The sequence below is a fragment of the Oncorhynchus masou genome, chromosome 24, assembly GCF_036934945.1.
Source record: "Oncorhynchus masou masou isolate Uvic2021 chromosome 24, UVic_Omas_1.1, whole genome shotgun sequence".
NCBI lineage: Eukaryota > Metazoa > Chordata > Actinopteri > Salmoniformes > Salmonidae > Oncorhynchus > Oncorhynchus masou.
In genome coordinates this window covers 68071273-68095170 of record NC_088235.1, presented here as the reverse complement: position 1 = coordinate 68095170, position 23898 = coordinate 68071273, and the positions used below count along the sequence as shown (strand labels likewise).

General features: G+C 43.0%; 1 protein-coding gene across 2 annotated transcripts in view; it reads right to left on the bottom strand.

Moving 5' to 3' along the window:
• Positions 1-565: 565 nt before the first annotated feature.
• LOC135512522 (nuclear receptor subfamily 5 group A member 2) overlaps positions 566-23898 on the bottom strand; it is a 101038-nt gene continuing 77705 nt past the window's right edge. For both annotated transcript variants that reach the window (XM_064934630.1, XM_064934631.1), the window contains one exon: positions 566-3065. In XM_064934630.1, coding sequence (XP_064790702.1) covers positions 2818-3065 — 248 coding nt within the window. In that variant the 3' untranslated portion in view covers positions 566-2817. The remainder of the gene's footprint in view (positions 3066-23898) is intronic.

Genomic DNA, 23898 nt, shown 5'->3' with positions numbered 1-23898 from the left:
ATGCCTTTACATTTCTATTGCGCTGTAGCGCAGGTCTTCAGCGCTACTGATTGAATCGAGCCCTTGATCTGTTTTGACTTACAAAATGTAGACAGGCGTATATATATATATATATATATATATAATATATATATATATATACACACACACACATATACATATATATATACATATATACACACATATATATATATATATATATATATATATACACATATATATATATATACACACACACATATATATGTATATGTGTATATATATATATATGTGTATATATATATATATGCATATGTGTGTGTATGTATATATATGTGTATCACAAATGTTTGGGGCCTTATTTGTGTAAGACAACAATGTAATTCCACAAAAGGACATTACAGACTTCTGGATGGCTGGGGGGGGGGGGGACTGTTTGTTCATTCAGTTATAACACATCACAGGTAACCACAGCTCACGGGACAGATGCAGTCTTTGGTATCAAACAAACAGGGCTGAAATGTGAAGCTAGTTGAAATTCAATGACAAGAAACAACTGATGCAAGGACAGTAACAATCACACCCATTAACTTAAATACAATACTTATATATTTTTTCAATTTACAGCTCAGAATCCCATAGACATGTAATTAAAAAAAAAATGATATTGATAATTTCTAAGATAATTGTTTTGTTCCTGAACTGCATCAATACATTTAAAAAAAAACATGCAACAGTAAACAAATATATTTGGCCTTGTCACCTTGCGCTTATAACACACAAGAACAAAACCCGGGGCTGGATTCAATCTGTATCGCCAAAGTATTGCGGAAGTTCTGCGTTAAAATTGAAAGGTCATTTCAGATTGAGCCTACATATGCAGCATTTACCGTGTATGCAGTCTCCGCGACCGCTGGAACGTTGCCTTTCATTTCATTTGTGCTATGAAGCGGATCTTCAGCCCTACGAATTGAATAGAGCCCCAAGACGCAATAAATTATTTTCATTTTTAAGCATAACCAGTGACATACATTGAAAGCTAGAACATTGAAAAACAATTCTAAATAAAGCAAGTGTCTGAAACTGAACTCTAACACAATATGCACATTTTTTGAATGCCAACAGAAAACCTGTTAGAAATTAAATGTTTTAAGTGAGATTCCTTTTTGATTTTAGTGTCTCACGACATAATTAAGTACTGGTCAAAGAAAAGAAAAAAAAGTTCAACACTGTACACACCAAAGAAAGCAAACCAGAGGAATCAATTTTGTGTTTTTAGTTTTTTTAGGAAATCATTGCTTTGCAATTTGCCTTGTCACAGTTATCTCCCACAGGACCGCTTGAATGTAAACACCACTTGAATTATTCTTCTTGTTTTTATTTTTTTACATTAATACTTTATATATATATTTGTACATATTTTCATTCACATCTGCACGGTTAGCTAGCATCGTAATGAAATAAGGCAAGACTCACATAACTGTGACATCACAAATGTATAATACTGATACTTAAGGTTTTGTTACTTTTTTGTTTGATGTTGTTCTGCAGCAGGCTTTGGTCTGTTCGGACAAAAGGCAGCGTTTCTCAAATCTAAAATCATGCTTTCTTTCCAGTTCTAACGAAAGGGATACATATTTTTGGGGGAGGGGGGGGATCACACTCCATATCTGTCTATGCAACCATAAAATAGCCATGTAGAACATTCAAATAACTTATCTATGGTGTGTAAAACACATTTTACTGAGGTAAATGGTAAACATTGTTGATATGAGATCCTTTTGGGGTGGTTACAGGGTGGATTACAAAGAGGAGCCTCAGAATGACCAAGAGGAGGAAAAAACTAATGTTTTCAAAAATAGTTTTTTTGTTCTCTTCTTTTGTTCTGTCATGTTTTAATTAATTTTGTTCATCTGTTTTTTGGTGGATGGGGCTGCACACGAGTCTCTGTCAGGTTCTGACATTTTCACCAGTTCTTCGTTGCCGTCTGTCTGTCCGGCCTGTTAGCCATGCAGCTTCTTTGAAGCCGGCTAAAGAGACTCTTGTCCAGCTGACAGCCTGCTCTGGTCTGCCCAATGCAGTCAGCTAATACAGTACCAACACTGAAAAGCATGGGCCAGTCTAAAGAGAGCGAACCACCCACACACCTTTGGCCAAAGTCATCGCTCTCTTCTGAAACCCTCAGCACAGATATCATAGGGTGGCTGGCACTCTTCATTGCTCAAAACCCTTCAACAGTATGGGAGGTGCAGAATACTAATGGTTTGCTTGTTTGTTACTTTAGTTACAGTCTGCTAGTCCTTGTATCACCTTGATGGTTTGTGTTTTTATTAAAAGCAGAAAAAAAAGTATCTCCCATGTACAGAGACCAATGTATAGTTTACAAATGTTTTCGCTGTTTCTCACTGTCTCACAGCTTTACCCAGGGCACCAGACACACTTGTCTTAGAGTAAAGGGATGTGTGTGTGTATATGTAATATGCGTATTGTTTGAATTTTAACGTGTGTGCTTTTGCGCGCGTGTGTGTGTGTGTGTGTGTGTGTGTGTGTGTGTGTGTGTGTGTGTGTGTGTGTGTGTGTGTGTGTGTGTGTGTGTGTGTGTGTGTGTGTGTGTGTGTGTGTGTGTGTGTGTCAGTTTCTGCATGTGTTTTTTCCTGTTTGTGTGCCAGGATGGTTGATCATTACGATGAAGGAAAAGGACTGATGCTTCCCACCCCAGAATCACAAAGTCTAGCTCTAACATGGGCAGAGTTTGTTCTGAGTCGGGTAAGGGCTGGAGTCTCAACAAACAAAACTGCAAAAACTAGTTCAGGGTCCAGCGTCCCGCCTGCAGTCTCATCAGGCTCTCTTGGCGTGTAGCATCTCGATGAGCAGGTTGTTGCAGGGCACGTCTCCATTCAGGTGCTTGTAGTACAAGTACTCCTCGGCCTGGAGGCTGATGGCTCGGATCTCAGGCAGCCGCAGGAGCAGCTGGCCAAACTTGTCTGTCTGCTGCGGGTAGTTGCACATGACATAGTCCAGCAGTGCAGCGTTCACCTGCTCCTGGACGCTTTCCACCAGGTGGAAGTTCTCCAGGTTCTTCACGTCTGGAAAGAGAGAGGGGGGAACAGGAAATGGTGGTTAGCATTTCAAGGAAACCGAAATGGTCAATATCAACACATCAGTTTGCGTATATTGAACATTTCTCAGATGCTGGGTATAAAAACCTTCATATATCACGTGTTGAGGATACATGTACACTAATTTTAGGCCCTGAAAAGTACACCATATGTACACCTTCTCTTAATGACATGATTGAAGAGGCTAACATTCCAACAATGGAAAGTCATGGAAAGCAACCAAGGAACTAAACTGAACAAAAATATATAAATGCAACATGTTATGTGTTGGTCCCATGTTTCATGAGCTGAAATAAAATATCCCAGGTGCTGAGGAGTATTTATGTCTGTAAAAAAGCACTTTTGTTGGAAAAAATACTAATTCTGATTGGATGGGTCTGGCTCCCAAGTGGGGGGCCTATGCTCTCACAGGCCCACCCATGACTGCGCCCCTGCCCAGTCATGTGAAATCCATAGATCAGGGCCTAATGAATTTATTTCAATTGACTTATTTCCTTTCATGATCTGTAACTCAGCAGAATGTCTTTTTTTGTTACATGTTGAGTTTATATTTTTGTTCAGTATAAATGGACGATACATATTTACATTTAGTTCACATAACATATATTAGATTTACATTTTCAAAACTTAGCAGATGCTCTGATCTAGAGCCTGAAACAAGTGGGTAACGTGGTACTCTAGATGCTTTATCCAAGACAGATTAAAAAGATGCCAAATTCTCCCCCTTCTATATTTCTTTGCCCCGGATTCTCCCAAGAGAATAAAATCGAAAGAGAATCAAATAAGAAAAAAAATCCTCTCCTCTGAGAAATTCTCCCCAGGAGTATATGAATTATGTAGGGCAGCATTACAGCGATGGAAGACTCTTTAAAATGAGTCCTTCCCCATTTAAATTAAGCATCTATACTACTCTACTGGCGTGTACTTTACACTTTTGTGTGGACATGGCTACATATTGAATTGAAATCAAACTGTAAAGAAAGCTTATGTCCAGTGACACATTTTCGTGCTGGCATTTGAAAATATTGAAATATAAACTTTTTACTATTAAAGTTTTATATACAGTATGTACTGTTTCGTACAGTAGCGGCTTTTCCATGTGGGCTATAGAGCTTGGATTCTGTGATGGATCAGAAATAAATACAATATGGCCACCTGGCTAAATGAATGCCAGTACACTACATAGTAATGTATGCGCACCTAATGAATAGGTGTCACAGGGCTATATTTAATAAAATACAGAGAGAGGTGTGTGCATGGTTGTTTATGTGTGTGCGCAGTGGCTATCTGAGTGTGATCTTTTATTCATCTTTGACTCCAGGTTGAGTGGGCTCTGGGAGCCCCTGTGCTTGTGGAATGTGACGGGTGTCCCCATGTCTGGCAGACACACACACACTTAGAACAGACCTCCCACCCGCCTTGCCAACTCTAAGAACCTGAAATGATCAGCCTCCTTGCTACCGACACACACAGGCTCCATTGCTGTGAACTCTGAGACACGCACGCACCCCCAAGACACATTCGGGCTGTGAAGCAGAGAGAGAGAGAAAGAGGAGGAGGAGATACATCAGCGCCTAATGAGGTCTAAAGAATGAGAAGTCATTCAAGGCACCTTACTCATTCTATGATGCTCTGCACCGCTTTATTACAATGTGTGTGTGTGTGTGCCTGTGTGTGTGTACCTGTGTTTGTGTGTGTGTTCACCCTGACCCTAGTGTGACACGTAGAGGCTAAATAAGGCCAAGAGAAGGGATGAGAGATGAGGGGGAGGAGAGGCTCTGCCAGTGACAAATGACCCTCCAAACAGATATTTGCTTTTTCCTGCCTGCTGCCACTCTGTGGTCTGTCTGTCTGACCTCACATCAGCCTCATCAACATCTCCCAAATGAGCTCCAACCAATTGACCCGGTCAATATAAAAGAGGGCTGTGACTTATGGTGTTAATGTTCGGACATACATCACTCCGAGTGAGTCTGACACATGTCATGTTCATTAGGACACACCTTAGCAAAACATTTGTCAACAGGAAACTAAAACCTAAGGTTACTTTTACAACCCCAGTTCTCTGATAATATGAATAAGATGTATCACATATGGGGATCGCCTGGATCACCAATACTCTCGGAAGGACCTATCAAAAGTGTCTGTTGGAGACAGACGAGTACAGTGGTGAATAAGGAGAGACCCTCATCTCCTTATAAGGAGCCACACTCCAACCCTCTGGTCATTCTCACTTACTGAGTTTATTGTCCCCATGGGGAAATTTTGTTGCAGTCTCATGTACACTTTTTAAAGTGGCATTTAAATACAAAACAAATTAACAATACAATTTTCATAAGTTACATACCAATAAAAGAGACTAGCCTGCTGGCCTTACTGGGTCGATAGGAACATTAGCCCGAGCTATTCAGGAGGGATATCACACCTGGCACAAATTATTGTCTAGTTCTGTCTTTCCTGCCGAGGGGCGCCCTATACCTGTGCCCAGAAGGGAGTAGTCCAAAGTCCGGGTACAGGGGGTGGCTTGAGTCTAAAATTATTTTGTGAGCCTTGTGGAGGGCCCTGACCATAAAGATCTCATCCAGGCATGTCTGTTTGACTCTCTTCCTTGCTCTCTTGTGCGCAGGGGAATGTGGTGATACATCTCACTCGAAAGTACTTTAAGTTCTCTTTCAAATACTTGTTTTGATGTATCACATATGGGGATATGGCCAACTCCCGTACTGCAAAACATGCTCTCCAAAGCCAGGGTAGTTAGAACCAAGAAGGTGGAACATCATAACCAAGAAGGTGCAGAAACAACCTGTCGGGAAAAACATCATAACAAAGTGAGGGGAAGCCCAATACGTGGCACACAACATCTCAGTTTAATGAGATACACTACATAACCAAAAGTATGTGGACACCCGCTCGTCGAACATCTCATTCCAAAATTCATGGCCAATAATATAGAGTTGGTCCCCCCTTTGCTGCTATAACAGCCTCCACTCTTCTGGGAAGGCTTTCCACTAGATGTTGGAACATTGTTGCAGGGGCTTGCTTCCATTTAGCCACAAGAGCATTAGTGAGGTGGGGCTCTGATGTTGGGAAAACTAGGCCTGGCTCACATTCGGCGTTCCAATTAATCTCAAAGGTGTTCAACGGGCTTGAGGTCAGGGCTCTTTGCAGGCCAGGCTAGTTCTTCCACACCGATCTCGACAAACCATTTCTGTATGGATCTTTCTTTGTGCACAGGGGCAATATTATGCTAAAACAGGAAAGGGCCTTCTCCAAACTGTTGCCACAAAGTCGGAAGCACAGAATTGTATGCTGTAGTGTTAAGATTTCCCTTCACTGGAACTAAGGGCCTGAGACCGAAACATGGAAAACAGTCCCATACCATTATTCCTCCTCCACCAAACTTTACAGTTGGTACTATGCATTGGGGCAGGTAGCGTTCTCCTGGCATCTGCCAAAACGCAGATTCATACGTGAGACTGCCAGATGGTAAAGAGAGTCATCACTCCAGAGATCGCGTTTCCACTGCCTCAGAGTCCAATGGCAGCCACTCCAGCCGAAGCTTGGCATTGCGCATGGTGATCTTATGCCTTCTGTGCAGCTGCTCGGAGATGGAAACCCATTTCTTGAAGCTCCCGACGACTCGTTGTTGTGCTGACATTGCTTCCAGAAGCAGTTTGGAACTCGGTAGTGAGTGTTGCAACTGAGGACAGATGATTTTTACGCACTACATGCTTCAGCACTCAGCTATCCTGTTTTGTGAGCTTGTGTGGCCTACCACTTTGCTGCTGAGCCGTTGTTGCTCCTAAACGTTTCTACTTCACAATAACAGCACTTACAGTTGACTGGGGCAGCTCTAGCAGGGCAGAAATTTGACGAACTGACTTGTTTGAAAGGTGGCATCCTATGAAGATGCCACGTTGAAAGTCACTGAGCTCTTCAGTAAGGCCATTCTACTGCCAATGTTTGTCTATGGAGATTGCATGGCTGTGTGCTCAGTTTTATAAATCTGTCAGCAACGGGTGTGGCTGAAATAGCCAAATCCACATACTTTGCATATATAGTGTATATCCCAAAACCAGAGCCCAAGTGGTAAACGCTTCTGTAGATAAAGGCCCTTTCAGGCCCCTCAGAAGACTGTCATAATTGCCATCATAAATCAATATAATAGTCCCCATAATCTGGTAAAATATCGTCGGAGAAGAGCCCATCCTCTTTCGAGGGTAGTTGCCTAATGAGTGAAGCGCATAACACCCTTACATGACCTCTCATTCAATCCAAGTAGATGCGCAACCCATGTACAATGAGGGTTACGCACTTCTGGGGAAAGACACAGACGAAAAGCCATAGGCTCCAAAGTGCAACAATGAGAAAAAGTTGACCTGGGCACAAGGATGGGTTAAGGTACATTTATCTGGAAAAACCCTGGGCAGACTGCGGGCGTGAACAGTGGCTGGTAGAGCACAGTCCACACACTCGCTTAAGGATGCCATGGGCAGTAGCAAAGAAAAATATGGAGAAATATTACACCTCCACGCTTATCAGTGGCTAGTAGCTGCTGTGAAAGTATCTTGAACACAATAAACATGTCCCAGGACAAGCTAAGACTTAGAGACTGGGTGTAAGCGATGTGCCCTCCTTGGAACAACATTACATGAATAAACTGTACTACTGTAGGGGTCTAGGCGGGCCAAAAAAGTGTCTACAGGACTTTAACAATGACGAAACCTTCTCTCTGTCAAAAAAGCTTTGCAAGGAGCATAAGACCATGGAAAACAGAGTGTAGGCAAGAACAATATATTTAGTCATACCAGAAAAACACAACAACTGTAACACAGAGAGCATGCATAAGCTCTTCCAAGAGTCCCAGGCCCTATTCACTTGCTCTGTGCAGATGGAAAAGAGAGGGTAGCCAACATAGGAGGAAAATAATACGGCATCACCCTATTTTCATGGATGTGTCAGCTCTCCCACCTCCATGGCTCTCACAGGGTCGTAGCTTCTACCAGGATGCAGCAAGTCAGTCCGCATAGATGCGGGAAGTGGGCTCTCTCGGGAAGTCAGGCAATATAGCCGGTGGAAGAAGGAAACAACTGCCGAGCAGTAAACCTAATCATTTGGCATAGGTGCCTGAGAAATGGAACAAACAGAGCAGTTGGTTCAGTGCAGTTAGAAAGCACTCGTTGGACCACTGGTGTTTAAAATGTATATTTTTTATCTATTTAGTTGTGCTGTTGCATTTGTATCGTTGTTTCATGTCCGATGTGTTGGTCCAATGGTGTTGTTACATTTCATTTGAGCTGCGTGCACCATGAGCAAATTCATTATATAATTTCACTTTTCCTGTAAGAACCATGATGCGCACATTCTGATTAGGCTTTGCTGTGGCGCAGACTCTGACTCTGAGTTTTGTATTTATTATGGAACCCCATTAGCTGCTGCCTTAGTTTTTACAGTCATGCTTATTAGTAACTGGAATAAGCATTTCATAAATGTGTCAAGTGCAGCGTCTGGTTGGTCCTCATGACATACCACAGACCAGCAAATATCCTTTACATCTTCAACATAGGAATCCCTACAAAACGTATTATATGATCTCTTATACACTACAATTAGGCCCAGTCTTTGGAACTTTGGTTTTCCTAGATATGGCTACTACATCCAATGGATTTGGATACTGCTTTAGAGCATTAGTAAAGATGTGATCAATACATGTTGATGATTTCATTCCTGTGCTGTAGGAATATACCCTGGTAGGTGGACTGAGAACCTGAACCAGGTTGCAGGCACTGGTTCAGTTTTAAGCTTTTTCTTGAGTGAACAGCTTGATGAAAGCCAGTCAATATTTAGGTCATCCAGAAAATATACCTCTCAGTTGATATCACATACATTTTCAAACATTTCACACATATTATCCAGATACTAGTAGCTAACAAGTAGATAGTTCGAAATAATCACTAGGCCTAATATTACATGATTAAAATATGTGAAATACAGTGGCGGTCCGTGCCGTTTAAGATGAGGGAGGACAATTTTTTTTTCATGAGCATGGCCTTTTCTACTACACTCAGTTCAAAGTAACATTGAGAGTTTCAGGCCACTACACGATACTCAAATTTTCCCTATGCCCATCATGTTGCTTCATCCCAGCCTATGAATGAAAGTTTACAATGTGGAGCACACAGGTCGAGATACAAATTTCAGGTGATAGACAGTGACACATGGACCGACAGTGACACATTCAATGCTACCTTGCACACTCTTGCTTGCATCTAGCTGATCTTCTAGGGTGTAACCATTCGTCCAATAGTTGCAAACAACATTTTCTATTGGACAAATTCAGGTATGTTTATCCCCATTTAGTTCGTTTTACTTTTGTTTAATAAATGTTAATAAATGTTTTTCAACAGAATCGGCAGATTAATATATCCCTGATCACACATAAACACAGTTAACTTTCATAGCAGCCACGTTTTCCTTCTCGCATCTATGCGTGCTCTCCTCCTCTCACCTTTTCCCTTAGCTTGTGGACTTCAATTGCACAACACATCAGCTGTAAGTGACCAGGCAAAATAAACTTTCCAAGCCAAACCATATCATAACCGCTACACACAGCCTACATCATTGTCACCATATACAGAGTGCTACTGTAGACCTTTACTGCAAGACAGTATGTTTTAATAAATTATTTTGGTGACATGTGAATAGATTTGGTATAGTTTTTTCTAAAAATCTCTTTTTATTTTTATGAAGTTCACTATGGAGGATGGTCCTCTCCTTCCTCCTCTGAGGATCCTCCACTGGTGAAATATTTAGCATTTAACACCATTCAGCATTTATGGCATCCATTTTCCCCATTTAAATCGGTTAAATCACAATGTTAAAATGTTATCAATCAGTTACATAAAAGTAACAGACCTTGTTGAGCCCCATATGTGAGAGTAGCAGCGCACCATGGCCGATTTGCGGTTACAATGTAGAGAAGCTGTGTCTGTATGTGCCAATGCACAAAATGAGAAAGCACAGGATATATGTGTTTCGATAAAAACGCTCTGCTTGGCTTGGTAGGTAATACTGATCAAATAAGCCATTTCTACCCTTGTTGCATCAAATATGTATGCTGCTGAGACAAGTACATATTAAAAAAAATATATGTATTTCATGGTGACAGCGCTTCAAACAACAGCGCCAAAAACATGTTTGGCAGAGGAAATGCAGAATGGTCAGTTAATGTGTTTGCTTAGAGCACACTTGTTAGGCCACTATAGTAAACAGAACGACAATTTAGTAGCCTAGTCCTTCATGAAGGCTACAGATTTGTATAAATGTAAAACCCTTTAAAAAGGCAAGATTCTCAAGGTAGACTACAGTAGAATGATTTTTGTTCAAAATGTGTGGTCTTTGTTTCTATTCATCAACTTTGCCCTACACAATAACAGAATATGCAGGCTGTATATGAGTAACTTGCGAGAAAAAAAGTGTTTATGAAAGAAATGTTGGAGACCCCTGCCCAAACTGTTCAAATATGACCCATACTACCGGAGCTATATTTTATTCTTTATACTGCAGATTCGGAGCCTTCATACCTGCTAAAAAAAACTAATTTGATAATGATCAATTAATCATTCATTAACAATATTATATTTATGTGAACATAATCAATGACCAAATTTAAATACAAAACTTCAGTTTGCATTTTCAAGTTGATAGTTCTTGTTCAATGCCCTACCAGCTAACACTACCATATTGAGAAAGACATTTGTTAAAAGATAATTACATTATTGCATCGCATTATTTATGACAAATCCTAATTAGGTACAACAATATTATTCCTGTCATGCAACAAGATCTCACAGTCTCACTGCAGAATTAGACATTCATCCACGTTCTCCAAACATCAAATTTCAAAGCTGCTCCAAACGTCTAATTTCAAGTGTGAAATGGCCTGGTTCAGGGGCCTAGCCAGAGTCTTGCCAGACTGCTGCATTGCCGAGGAAATCAGTTCAGCTGTTGCCCCCTCCCAGCTGTGAGACTGGGGCGAGAGGCAGGACTTTTGCTTTCTTTTTAATTTTTAAATGTTTTATTTAACCTTTATTTCTATGTTGAGTATGTTACACCTCTGCCACATGGCAGGGACAATGGGCCCGAACAACTCCTTGGGTGTCACTGGGGAACCAAGGAGGTTCACTTTTTCTTTAAAATGTTTTTGTTCATTTGTCTCATTTAACTCTATTTTCCAGATCGACTTACAGTTAGTGCATTCAACTTAAGATAGCTAGGTGGGACAACCACATATCAGTCACAGTAAGTACATTTTCCTCAATAAAGTAGCTACAAGCAAAGTCAGTGCTAGTAGGGGAGAAAAATTTAAGTGTGAGTGTTAGTTCCCGAAAGGCAAGGGGTAAGGAGTGGGTGTGAGGTGGGGGTGTTGTGGGCAGGGACTCTTTGTCCTAGCTTCAGGGGGAAGCTGGTTCCACCATTGGGGTGCCAGGACAGAGAGGAGCTTTGACTGGACTGAGCAGGAGCTACCCTCCCATATGGGTGGGAGGGCCAAGGGACCAAAGGCTAGCCTGAAGGTAGGGAGGTGCAGTTCCTCTTGCTGATCCGTAGGCAAGTACCATGGTCTTGTAGTGGAGGCGAGCTTTGACTGGAAGCCAGTGGAGCATGCATAGGGGCAGGGTGACCTGGGAGAATTTGGGAAGGTTGAACACCAGGCAGGGTGCAGCATTATGGATAAGCTGCAGGGGTTTGATGGCACAAACTGAGAGCCCACCCAACAGCGAGTTGTAGTAGTCCAGCCTGGATTAGGACCTGCGCCACTTCCTCTGTGAGGTAAGGTCGTACTCTACGGATGCTGTAGAGCATGAACCTGCAGGGCAAGTCACTGCTTTGATGTTTGCAGAAAACGACAGGGTGTTGTCCAGGGTCATGCCAAGGTTCTATGCACTCTGGAAGGGGGACACTGTGGAGTTGTCAAACTTGATGGAGAGGTCTTGGAGCGGGCAGGCTTTCCCCGGGAGGAAGAGCAGCTCCGTCTTGTCGAGATTGAGCTTGAGGTGGTGGGCTGAGATATCTGCCAGGCATGCAGAGATGCATGTCACCACCTGGCTGTCAGAAGGGGGAAAGGTCAAAAGTTGTTGAGTGCCATCTGCATAGCAATGATAGGACAGACCATGTGAGGATATGACAGAGCCGAGTAAATTGAGAGAAGAGGAAAGGTCCTGGAACCGAGCCACGGGGGACACCAGTAGTGAGAGTACATGTTGCAGACACAGATCCTCTCTACATCACCTGGTAGGAGCAGCCTGCCAGGTAGGATGCAATCCAAGAGTGTGCAGAGCCTGAGACGCTCAGCCCTGAGAGGTTGGAGAGGAGGATCTGATGGTTTACGGTGTCAAAGGCGGGGGATAGGTCTAGGAGAATGACAACAGAGGAGAGAGAGTAAGCTTTCGCAGTGTGAAGAGGAGAGCAGTATCGGATGAGTGACCCGTCTTGAAGCCTGACTGGTTAGGGTCAACAAGATTGTTCTGGGAGAGATAGCAAGAAAGTTGGTCAGAGACAGCATGCTCAAGTGTTTTGGAAAGAAAGGTGTAGTTTTTGACGTCAGAGTGGTCGAGTGTTGGTTTCTTGAGGAGGGGTGTGAGGAATGGGAGGTCTCCAGAGATGTTCAGGAGAAGCTGGGCGGCCAGACCTCACTAGTCGTAGGATTTTATCTGGAGGGAGACGGAAAAAGAGGTCAAGGTGTAGGGTAGTTCTGTGTGAGTGGGATCAATGGACTCAATAGGCTGAGTGAATGAGGAGTGGATGTTGTCAACCTTCTTTTCAAAGTGGTTGACAAAGCCGTACGCAGAGAGGGAGGAGGGAAGGGGGTGGAGGATTAAGGAGGGAGGAGAAGGTGGAAAAGTTTCCTTGAGTTAGAAGGATTTAGCAGAAGGGAGAGATGATAGGATAGAAGAGGAGAGCGTAGTGGGAGAGAGAGAGCAAAGATTGCGATGGCGCATTATTATCTGGGAAGGGGCTGAGTGAGCAGGGTTGGAAAAGAGGGAGACAGACAAGGAAATAAAGTAGTGATCAGACACCTGGACGGGGGTTGCAGTGCGATTAGTAGGCGAACAGCCTCTATTAAAGATCAGGTCAAGCGTATTGCCTGCCTTGTGAGTGGGCGGGGACTTTGGAAAGGGTGAGGTCAAAAAGAGACAAAGAGGGGAAACAAAGAGGTGGGAAGAAATTAATCAAAGGCAGACGTCGGGAGGTTGAAGTCACCCAGTACGATGAGCGGTCAAGGAGTCAAGCCCGTTGAGGATCACTCCAAGGGCACATGGTGGGTGATGATGACAATTTTAAACTTGTGACAAGTGACAGTGACCGCATGGAATTCAAATGAGGAGATGGGCAGATGAGTGAGGGAGAAAATAAAGAATCTCCACTTAAGAGCAATGAGTAGTCTTGTGCCACCACCGCAATAACCAGATGCTTTTGGTCTATAAGAAAACACGTAGTCAGATGAAGAGAGAGCAGCTGGAGTAGAAGTTTTGTCAGAGTCTCAATAGCTAGCAATCAAAAGATGGATATCGTGCTCCCCACGATACCAGCTAACCTGGAGTCCAATCAATGAGATGAGATTGGAGATGTTGGTTAGAGCTGCCCTGCCCTATAAAAAACACTCACAACATTTGAGTTTGCTATTCACAAGAAGCATTGCCTGATGTGAACCTGCCTCGAACAAATGAGATCTCAGAAGACCTAAGATTAAGAATTGTTGACTTGCATAAAACTGAAAAGGTTTACAAAAGTATCTCTAAAAGCTTTGGTGTTCATCAGTCCACGGAAGACAAATTGTCTATAAATGGAGAAAGTTCAACACTGTTGCTACTCTCCCTTGGAGTGGCCATCCTGCAAAGATGACTGCACAGTGCAGAATGCTCAATGAGGTTAAGAAGAATCCCAGAGTGTCAGCTAAAGACTTACAGAAATCTCTGGAACACGCTAACATCTCTTTTTATGAGTCTACGATACGTAAAACACTAAACAAGAATGGTGTTCATGGAAGGACACCACGAAAGAAGCCACTGCTGTCAAAAAAACATTGCTGCATGTCTGAAGTATTCAAAAAGAGCACCTGGATGTTCCACAGCGCTACTGGCAAAATAGTCTATGGACAGATTAAACTAATGTTGAGTTGTTTGGATGGAACACACAACACTATGTGTGGAGAAAAAAAGGCACAGCACACCAACATCAAAACCTCATCCCAACTATAATGTAATGGTGGAGGGAGCATAATGGTTTGGGGCTGCTTTACTGCCTCTGGGCCTGGACAGTTTGCTATCATTGATGGAAAAATGAATTCCCAAGTTTATCAAGACATTTTGCAGGAGAATGTAAGGCTACCTGTCTGCCAATTGAAGCTTAACAGAAGTTGGGGGATGCAACAGGACTACGACCCAAAACACAGAAGTAAATCAACAACAGAATGAAATACGTCTTCTGGAGTAGCCCAGTCAGTCCTGACCTCAACCTGATTGAGATGCTGTGGCATGACCTCAAAAGAGCAGTTCACACCAGACATCCCAAGAATATTGCTGAACTGTAAAGAGGAATGGTCTAAAATACAACTACAGAAAATGTTTAGTTGAGGTTATTGCTGCCAAAGGAGGGTGAACCATCAATTAAATCCAAGGGTTCACATACTTTGCGCACCCTACACTGTGAATAATTACACAGTCTGTTCAATAAAGATGTGAAAACAAATAATTGTTTGTGTGTTATTAGTTTAAGCAGACTGTGTTTGTCTATTGTTGTGACTTAGATGAAGATCAGATCAAATTTTATGACCAATTCATGCAGAAATCCAGGTAATTCCAAACGGTTCACATACTTTTTTCTTGCAACTGGAGACTGAGAAGTAGAAAATACATTTCTACATAAAGCAAAAACCTTTCGGTCAACCTCTCGACAGAGTCTGAAGACCTACGCTCGGCAGCGATGTCCTTCACGGTTCACTTGTGAGCAGTTAAGCAGGAAAACAGGGATCCAGGGATCCAGTCGTCGGGAGAGCTGGAGAGTAATGTTCTTTATGAGGAAGAGAAGTGAGAATGACCAGAGGGTGAGAGAGTGGCTCCTTATTAGGAGGTGAGGGGCTCACCTCATTTGTCGCTCTACCGGTCTGTCTCCAACAGATGCTTTTGATAGGTCCTTCTGAGAGTATTGGTGATACTGGTGAATCCCCCATATGTGATACATCAAGTATTTGAGAGAGAACAAGGGGTTGTTATTGGACAAGTCCAGATGTTTCAATCTATTCTCTTACATTTGGTGCCTAATAAACACAACACATGTTTCCTTGATGAGGACATAGCAATACTGACAATAGCAATACTGACTATTTTGAATATATGTAGAAAATGTACAATCTATATTGACAATATGATGTCATTGTCTGTTTATCGATTACAATTTCTTCTGTCCATTGATAAAATGTGATTTCATTGATTTAGAGGAGACATGACAGGGTTAGCTGCGATCACTGGCAAAACAAGACACATGATATGTTGCCATGGTTTCATGGTAAGACTTTTCTCTGTGTGCGTGCGTGTTTGTGTTTGTGGGGTGTGTGTGTATGTGTGTGTGAGACCCAAAACTACAGAGATGAACAGCCCAATGTCTCTGTCATGCTAATTAGAGAAAGATGAGGCAAAAAAAGGCACATTTTAATTGCTAATTATTATCAGGCTCCTTTTGAAAAAATAATGAAAGGGGCTCAAAAAGCACACTGATGTTCGATGACAATAGCTTGATCTCTTTTCCCCTGCAAACAAAAACACAGGTTTGCCGCAAAAGGAATTATCCCCATTTTCGATAGTAATTTATCGGCAGCGAAAAAGAGGGTTTGATGATGCTATGGCGATAAAGGGAGTAGGGTGATGGAATTGTATGGTTGAGTCATTCTGATTAACACTAGCCCAAATGTCAGGTTGGAGCTAAGTACCACCGTAAGTCTCTCCTCCTACTCTACTCCTCAATCCCTCCATTGAGTCACTAAGGGACTAATTATCAACTTTTTTTCACATGAAACAGGCTCAGTGTGCTCCAGCGCCGTGCACAGCACTCAGATGGAAACCCTGAGGTCCCGTGGAATATATTGTTTCGTTTGACTTGCGATCCACGCTGGAGCCTGACGACCCCACACTACACTACACACACACTACACTACACTACACTACACTACACTACACTACACTACACTACACTACACTACACTACACTACACTACACTACACACACACACACACACACACACACACACACACACACACACACACACACACACACACACACACACACACACACACACACACACACACACACACACTGTACAGCCTCTCAATATGCCGCAATGCCTTTTAATTACATTGGATTAGCTCTGCCTGGATTCATTCAGAATAGGGGGGTCCATTTCTGCTGTAGTTTTATTTACCAAACATATACATATACATATATATATATATATATATATATATATATATATATATATATGATTATTATCATTATTTATTTTTTTCACCTTTATTTAACCAGGTAGGCCAGTTGAGAACCTGGCCAAGATAAAGCGAAGCAGTGTGACAAAAACATCACAGAGTTACACATGGGATAAACAAACGTACAGTCAATAACACAATAAAAAATCTATATACAGTGTGTGCAAATGTAGTAAGATTAGGGAGGTAAGGCAATAAATGGGCCATAGTGGCAAAATAATTACAATTTAGCAATTAACACTGGAGTGATAGATGTGCAGAAGATGAATGTGCAAGGAGAGATACTGGGGTGCAAAGGAGCAAAAAAATAAATAACAATATGGGGATGAGGTAGTTGGGTGGGCTATTTACAGATGGGATGTGGACAAGTGCAATGATCGGTAAACTGTTCTCACAGCTGATGCTTAAAGTTAGTGAGGGAGATTTAAGACTCCAGCTTCAGTCAATTTTGCAATTCGTTCAAGTCATTGGCGGCAGAGAACTGGAAGAAAAGGCAGCCAAAGGAGGAGTTGGCTTTGGGGATGACAAGTGAAATATACCTGCCGAGCGCATGCTATGGGTGGGTGCTGCTATGGTGACCAGTGAGCTGAGATAGTGCAGGCCTTTACCTAGCAAAGTCTTATAGATGACCTGGAGCCAGTGGGTTTGGCGAAAAATATGAAGCGAGGGTCAGCCAACGAGAGCATACAGGTCACAGTGGTGGTTAGTATATGGGGCTTTAGTGACAAAACGGATGGCACTGTGAAAGACTACATCCAATTTGCCGAGTAGAGTGTTGGAGGCTATTTTGTAAATTACATCGCCGAAGTTAAGGATCGGTAGAATAGTCCGTTTTACGAGGGTATGTTTGGCAGCATGAGTGAAGGATGCTTTGTTGCGAAATAGGAAGCCAATTCTAGATTTAATTTTGGATTGAAGATGCTTAATGTGAGTCTGGGACGGAGAGTTTACAGTCTAACCAGACACCTAGGTATTTGTAGTTGTCAGAACATTCCAGAGTAGTGATGCTAGACGGACGGGCGTGTGCGGGCAGCGATCGGTTGAAGAGAATGCATTTAGTTTTACTTGCATTTAAGAGCACAGATGCACAGAAAGCCACAGAAGGAGTGTTGTATGGCATTGAAGCTCATCTGGAGGCTTGTTAACACAGTGTCCAAAGAAGGGCCAGAAGTATAGAGAATGGTATCATCTGCGTAGAGGTGGATCAGAGAATCACCAGCAGCAAGAATTGATCATTGATGTATACAGAGAAAAGAGTCAGCCCAAGAATTTAACCCTGTGGCACCCCCATAGAGACTGTCAGAGGTCCGGACAACAGGCCATCTGATTTGACTCACTGAACTCTATCTGAGAAGTAGTTGGTTAACCAGGCGAGGCAGTCTTTTGAGAAACCAAGGCTATTGAGTCTGCCGATAAGAATGCGGTGATTGACAGAGTCGAAAGCCTTGACCAGGTCGATGAAGACGGCTGCACAGTATTGTCTTTTATCGGTGGTGGTTATGGTATCATTTAGGACCTTGCGTGTGGCTGAGGTGAACCCATGACTAGCTCGGAAACCAGATTGCATAGCAGAGAAGGTACGGTGGGATTCGAAATGGTCGGTGATGTGTTTGTTAACTTGGCTTTCGAAGACTTTAGAAAGGCAGGGTAGGATAGATATAGGTCTGTAACAGTTTGGGTCTAGAGTGTCTCCCCCTTTGCAGAGGGGGATGACCGCGGCAGCTTTCCAATCTTTAGGGATCTCAGACGATACGAAAGAGAGGTTGAACAGGCTAGTAATAGGGGTTGCAACAATTGCGGCGGATCATTTTAGAAAGAAAGGGTCCAGATTGTCTAGCTCAGCTGATTTGTTTGGGTCCAGATTTTGCAGCTCTTTCAGAACATCAGCTATCTGGATTTGGGTGAAGGAGAAATGGGGGAGGCTTGGGCAAATTGCTGTGGGGGTTGCAGAGCTGTTGACTGGGGTAGGCGTAGCCAGGTCGAAAGCATGGCCAGCCGTAGAAAAATACTTACTGAAATTATAGTTTATCGTAGATTTATCGGTGGTGACAGTGTTACCTAGCCTCAGTGCAGTGGGCAGCTGAGAAAGAGGTGCTCTTATTCTCCATGGACTTTACAGTGTCCCAGAACTTTTGGGAGTTTGTGCTACAGGATGCAAATTTCAGTTTGAAAAAGCTAGCCTTTGCTTTCCTAACTGCCTGTGTATATTGGTTCCTAATTTCCCTGAAAAGTTGCATAACATCGCGGGGGCTATTCGATGCTAATGCAGTACGCCACAGGATGTTTTTGTGCTGGTCAAGGGCAGTCAAATCTGGAGTGAACCAAGGGCTATATCTGTTCTTAGTTCTACATTTTTTGAATGGGGCATGCTTATTTAAGATGGTGAGGAAAGCACTTTTAAAGAATAACCAGGCATCCTCTACTGACGGAATGAGGGCAATATCCTTCCAGGATACCCGGGCCAGGTCGATTAGAAAGGCCTGCTCGCTGAAGTGTTTTAGGGAGCGTTTGACAGTGATGAGGGGTGGTTGTTTGACCGCGGACCCTTTATGGACACAGGAAATGGGGCAGTAATTGCTGAGATCCTAGTTGAAAACAGCAGAGGTGCATTTAGAGGGCAGGTTGGCCAGGATGATATCTATGAGGGTGCTCGTGTTTACATATTTAGGGTTGTAACTGGTAGGTTCCTTGATAATTTGTGTGAGATTGAGTGTTGTAGTTGGAGATGGAAATTTCTGAATTTTTGGTGGCCTTCCTAAGCCAGGATTCAGACACGGCTAGGAGATCAGGGTTGGCGGAGTGTGCTGAAGCAGTGAACAAAACAAACTTAGGGAGGAGGCTTCTTAACATGCATGAAACCAAGGCTTTTATGGTTACAGAAGTCAACAAATGATAGCGCCTGGGGAATAGGAGTGGAACTGGGGGCTTCAGGGCCTGGGTTAACCTCTACATCACCAGAGGAACAAAGGAGGAGTAGGATAAGGGTACGGCTAAAGGCTATAAGAACTGGTCGTCTAGTGCGTTGGGGAAAGAGAATAAAAGGAGCAGTTTTCTGGGCGTGGTAGAATAGGGCATAATGTACAGACAATGGTATGGTAGGATGTGAGTACAGTGGAGGTAAACCTAGGCGTTGAGTGACGATGAGAGAGGTTTCGTCTCTGGAGGCACCAGTTAAGCCCGGTTAGGTCTCTGCATGTGTGTGGGTGGGACAAAATTGCTATCTAAGGCATGTTGTGCGGGACTGAGGGCTCTACAGTGAAATAAAACAATACGAACATGGCAGAACATATGAATGTAACAATAAAGGACAGAAGAACAGAGCAGATCAAGAGAGAAAGAGTAATGACTCTAGTAATCAACTCGTGCATCACAAGCAAATATGATACTCACTACCTAATCATTAATCCTTTAGTCACAAAAAATGACTGTCAATACATAACTTGTAACAGTGGCGTGTGTCCAACTAAACACGTGAGTGAACAATGAGCCAATCCGTTAAGAGCCATTCAGGGGGCGGGACTTTGGCTAGATCGTCCAATTCCCTGTTAGGGTTTACATGACCTCTCTATACAGAGATTGTTTTACTACTACTAGGCTATCACCGCATTGTAGGATATGATATATCACTGTATTATCCCCCTATCTCAGTCTGTCCGCTATCTCCCAAGCCACTGCCATCAATCTCCCCTTTATTCATCATTAACCTGCTCACCTGACTTTCAGGAAGGTTCCAATCAGACTGGTGGGGCAGTCCTGTCAGGGAACCCAGTGACCCCATCACTGATGTGGGGAGAGGTAGGCCCTGGGAATGCCACACCTGTGGATGGGTTGGTTGTGTGAGGGGAGGGGAGGGGAGGGGAGGGGAGGGGAGGGGGAGTATGTGTGCGTTGGAGGGCGGGGGGGGGATTTTGTGTGTGTGTGTGTGTGTGTGTGTGTGTGTGTGTGTGTGTGTGTGTGTGTGTGTGTGTGTGTGTGTGTGTGTGTGTGTGTGTGTGTGTGTGTGTGTGTGCTGATGCTGGACAGGGCAGTAAGAGGGGGCAATGGCCGCCCGGTCAACTCTATGGGCCAGTTTGTTAATACTTCTACTGCTGAGTCACTAGGTGAGTAGTTATGTGATAATGCCAGAGAAACTGGTGTTTGAAGAATATATTGGCCAGTCGTTCACTCTCAATGTTCCATTGCCATACTGGCTGGCAATGTACTTATCCCTTGCTAGCTAGCTAGCCAATTACGGCTAATTTACAGTCACGTCAAAAAGCGAAGCCAGAATAACAGTAAAGTAGCTGCATTTGCATTTGTTTAAGCTGTTTTCTAGTGACATTTATTTGGATACATCCATAACAATGAGCTAATGAGGCGGGATTTTGCCTGGCATAAAAAAATGTGCTCACTTGAACAGACGAGCTAGCCAACAACACAGCTAACACAAACACTTTAAACTGAAGCTGGAAAGACTGCAAACTAGCTGCACTTTGTTTCGTTTTACCATTTTTTCAATTGACATTTCTTAGTATATATCCATAAAAAATGATGCCAGCTGATTCATGATTTCAACTGGCTGAGAAATGCTTTAACTATCCATTCAAGTACATATTACCTCAATTAGCCCGACTAACCAGTGCCCCCTGCACATTGGCTACCCCGGACTATTTGCGTTGTGTTTATTTTTTACATTTCTTTACTAATCTATTGTTTACCTAATACCAATTTTTTTACTTAAAAATTGTACTGTTGGTTAGGGCTTGTAAGTAAGCATTTCACTGTAAGGTTTTATATTTGGCGCATGTGACAAATAACCTTGATTTGATTTGATTTGATATGTCTTGTCCGACTCCAGACAGTCAGATCCAACAGAGTAAATAGGCATTTTAACGTCATAGATTTAGACGGTGGTAACATGTGGAACAGACACCGTCTGGAATGTGTTTTTAATTAGACCCACCGATTGTATAATACTGTACACACACCCTATGTTTGTACCCACTGAATGGAAGTGTTGAGACATTTTTTGTTGAAATTTGTGAATTTCTGTTGATGTTCTTTCTCTATTTCAAACATACATACACACACAAATATGCATTAACACACACCCACTCACTGAAACACACATACCCACTCATTGAAACACACACACACACACACACTGTCTTTCACCGCGAATACCACACGTCCTACTCAGACCTCATCAATACTCAACTGACGTGTGTGTTCTACCATAGATTCTCCTTCCTTTCACAGCACCATGTTCCCTATCTATATTTCTATCTACTGAATGGATTTCCCTGATCCCTGGAGCTCTACACTTCCTTGTTTCCTCCAATTCCCACTGGGATAATTCACTCAGTTTCCACATCTAAGACTAAAACAGGGAAACTGGAGCAGTGTGCCTCTTGACATTAATAGGTTATTTGAAGGAATTCACCGTAGAGTAGCTAAGCTAACGGCTAGCTAAGCTAATGGCTCGCTAGTGCCATGCATTCTGTAGTCACGTCTAGCTAAGCTAACAGATAGCGCCAAACATTCAGCGTAAGTACAGGGGGATAAATAGGCCATCGCGATTGGGCCATTATCGCGATTGGGCCATTATCAAACTGAGATGCATTTCGATCTGCAATAAAGATTTAAGGGTGTGTATGGCTGTCTGGCTATTATATTTTCTTCTTTACAGTGAAATGGCTGGAGAGGAGCAGGCAGAGGAGTTGAAGAGAGAAGGAGAGGAAGGGAAAGGAAAGGACAGGAGAAGTGAGGGGTTGAATGAGACATTTGGGAAAGCACTCGAGAAAGCACTTTCTAAAACACTATACTGGTCCTCAAAATGACACCAATACCCAATTCAATCACACACAACCAGACAGTGTTGCATTTTTTTTTCTACTGTGTTATTGACTTGTTTATTGTTTACTCCCTGTGTAGCTCTGTGTTGTTGTCTGTTCACACTGCTATGCTTTATCTTGGCCAGGTCGCAGTTGTAAATGAGAACTAGCCTACCTGGTTAAATAAAGGTGAAATAACATGTAAATAAATAAAATTAGCATCAATGATGCATCAATGATGCATTAGCATTACGTCACAACACTTCCTTGTTCTTTCGAGTGGGGGGGGGATGTGTGATTGGCCTGTTGATGAGCCAGTGGGGACAGGCTTTTATGTGTCAGAATAAGGCATGAAGGCTCGCCCCTCGTCAACCTCGAAGACCGCCGGGACCTGCGCCGGGCGGCTATGAAAGAGAATTAAACAGGAACGGCGTCCATTCGGGGATATATTAAGTAAAATCTGACTTAAAACCGGCGGCAGTTGTTGTTACTAAGCAGGTAGCCGAGGAGGCAGGTCCCGTCGCCCAAGGACGGGTCGGTTGGTTGGCGAGCTCGTCAGGTGCTCCGAAGACGCAGAGAGGACAGGAAAAGCGCCTTAGGTCTGATTAAATAAACAAGAGAGACAAGGCTCGCCGGCGGATCACAGAGCCGTCTTGTTACTTATGCTAGCTGAAATGCACTAGGGTCTGATCCTAAGGTGAAGGGAAATGCATTTACATCCATTGATTCTGTCTGTGGCATGACGATGTCGGCGTTATTAAGTGCTAGGGCAGTGGAGGACATTCAGAGGCAGAGGGGTTATATCCACAAGAATAATCACGAGAACATCGTGAAATCATGAAAATGGACACAGGCGAGAGCTTTTTCACAATGGTGACTAATCTAGTATGTCAAACCAAACAAACAGAAGATTGCACAGTGTGTTTGGTACATTCATGTAAGTGCACACACACCTGCAATTTGCATTGGTGGATTGTTAATTAATCTCCCTCTGTCTGTCTCCCTCTGTCTCTCTCTCTCTCTCTGTTTCCACTACAGGTCAAGGCTTCATGCTTTTTTTGCCAGTTCATGACTGGGGTGAAATTCTATCCAAACCACACTGCAGTAACAGTGTTGTAAAGTGGCTATACAGAGGCAGGTAGGGCACACCACTGTGAAAGCAGACACTAAGGGGTTGTATTAGCCATGAGTAGGTGACTGTGTTTTGGTTAATCATGACCTGGATTTTTACCTTTATTACAGAAATTAGAATTGGCCCAAAAATGAAAGCAATTGTCTGAGGATGGTGACATAAGAAGAAAAGGGGGCAGTTTGCTTTAAAATCCAGGTCATGTGACATGATTAACCAAAACGCAGGGCCCATGAGCCCCTTTCCTCAACCCTTCTGGTCTCCTTTGCCACTTTTTAAAGCCCCCCTCCAGGCGGAACCAAATGCCTTTCAATGAGTTGACC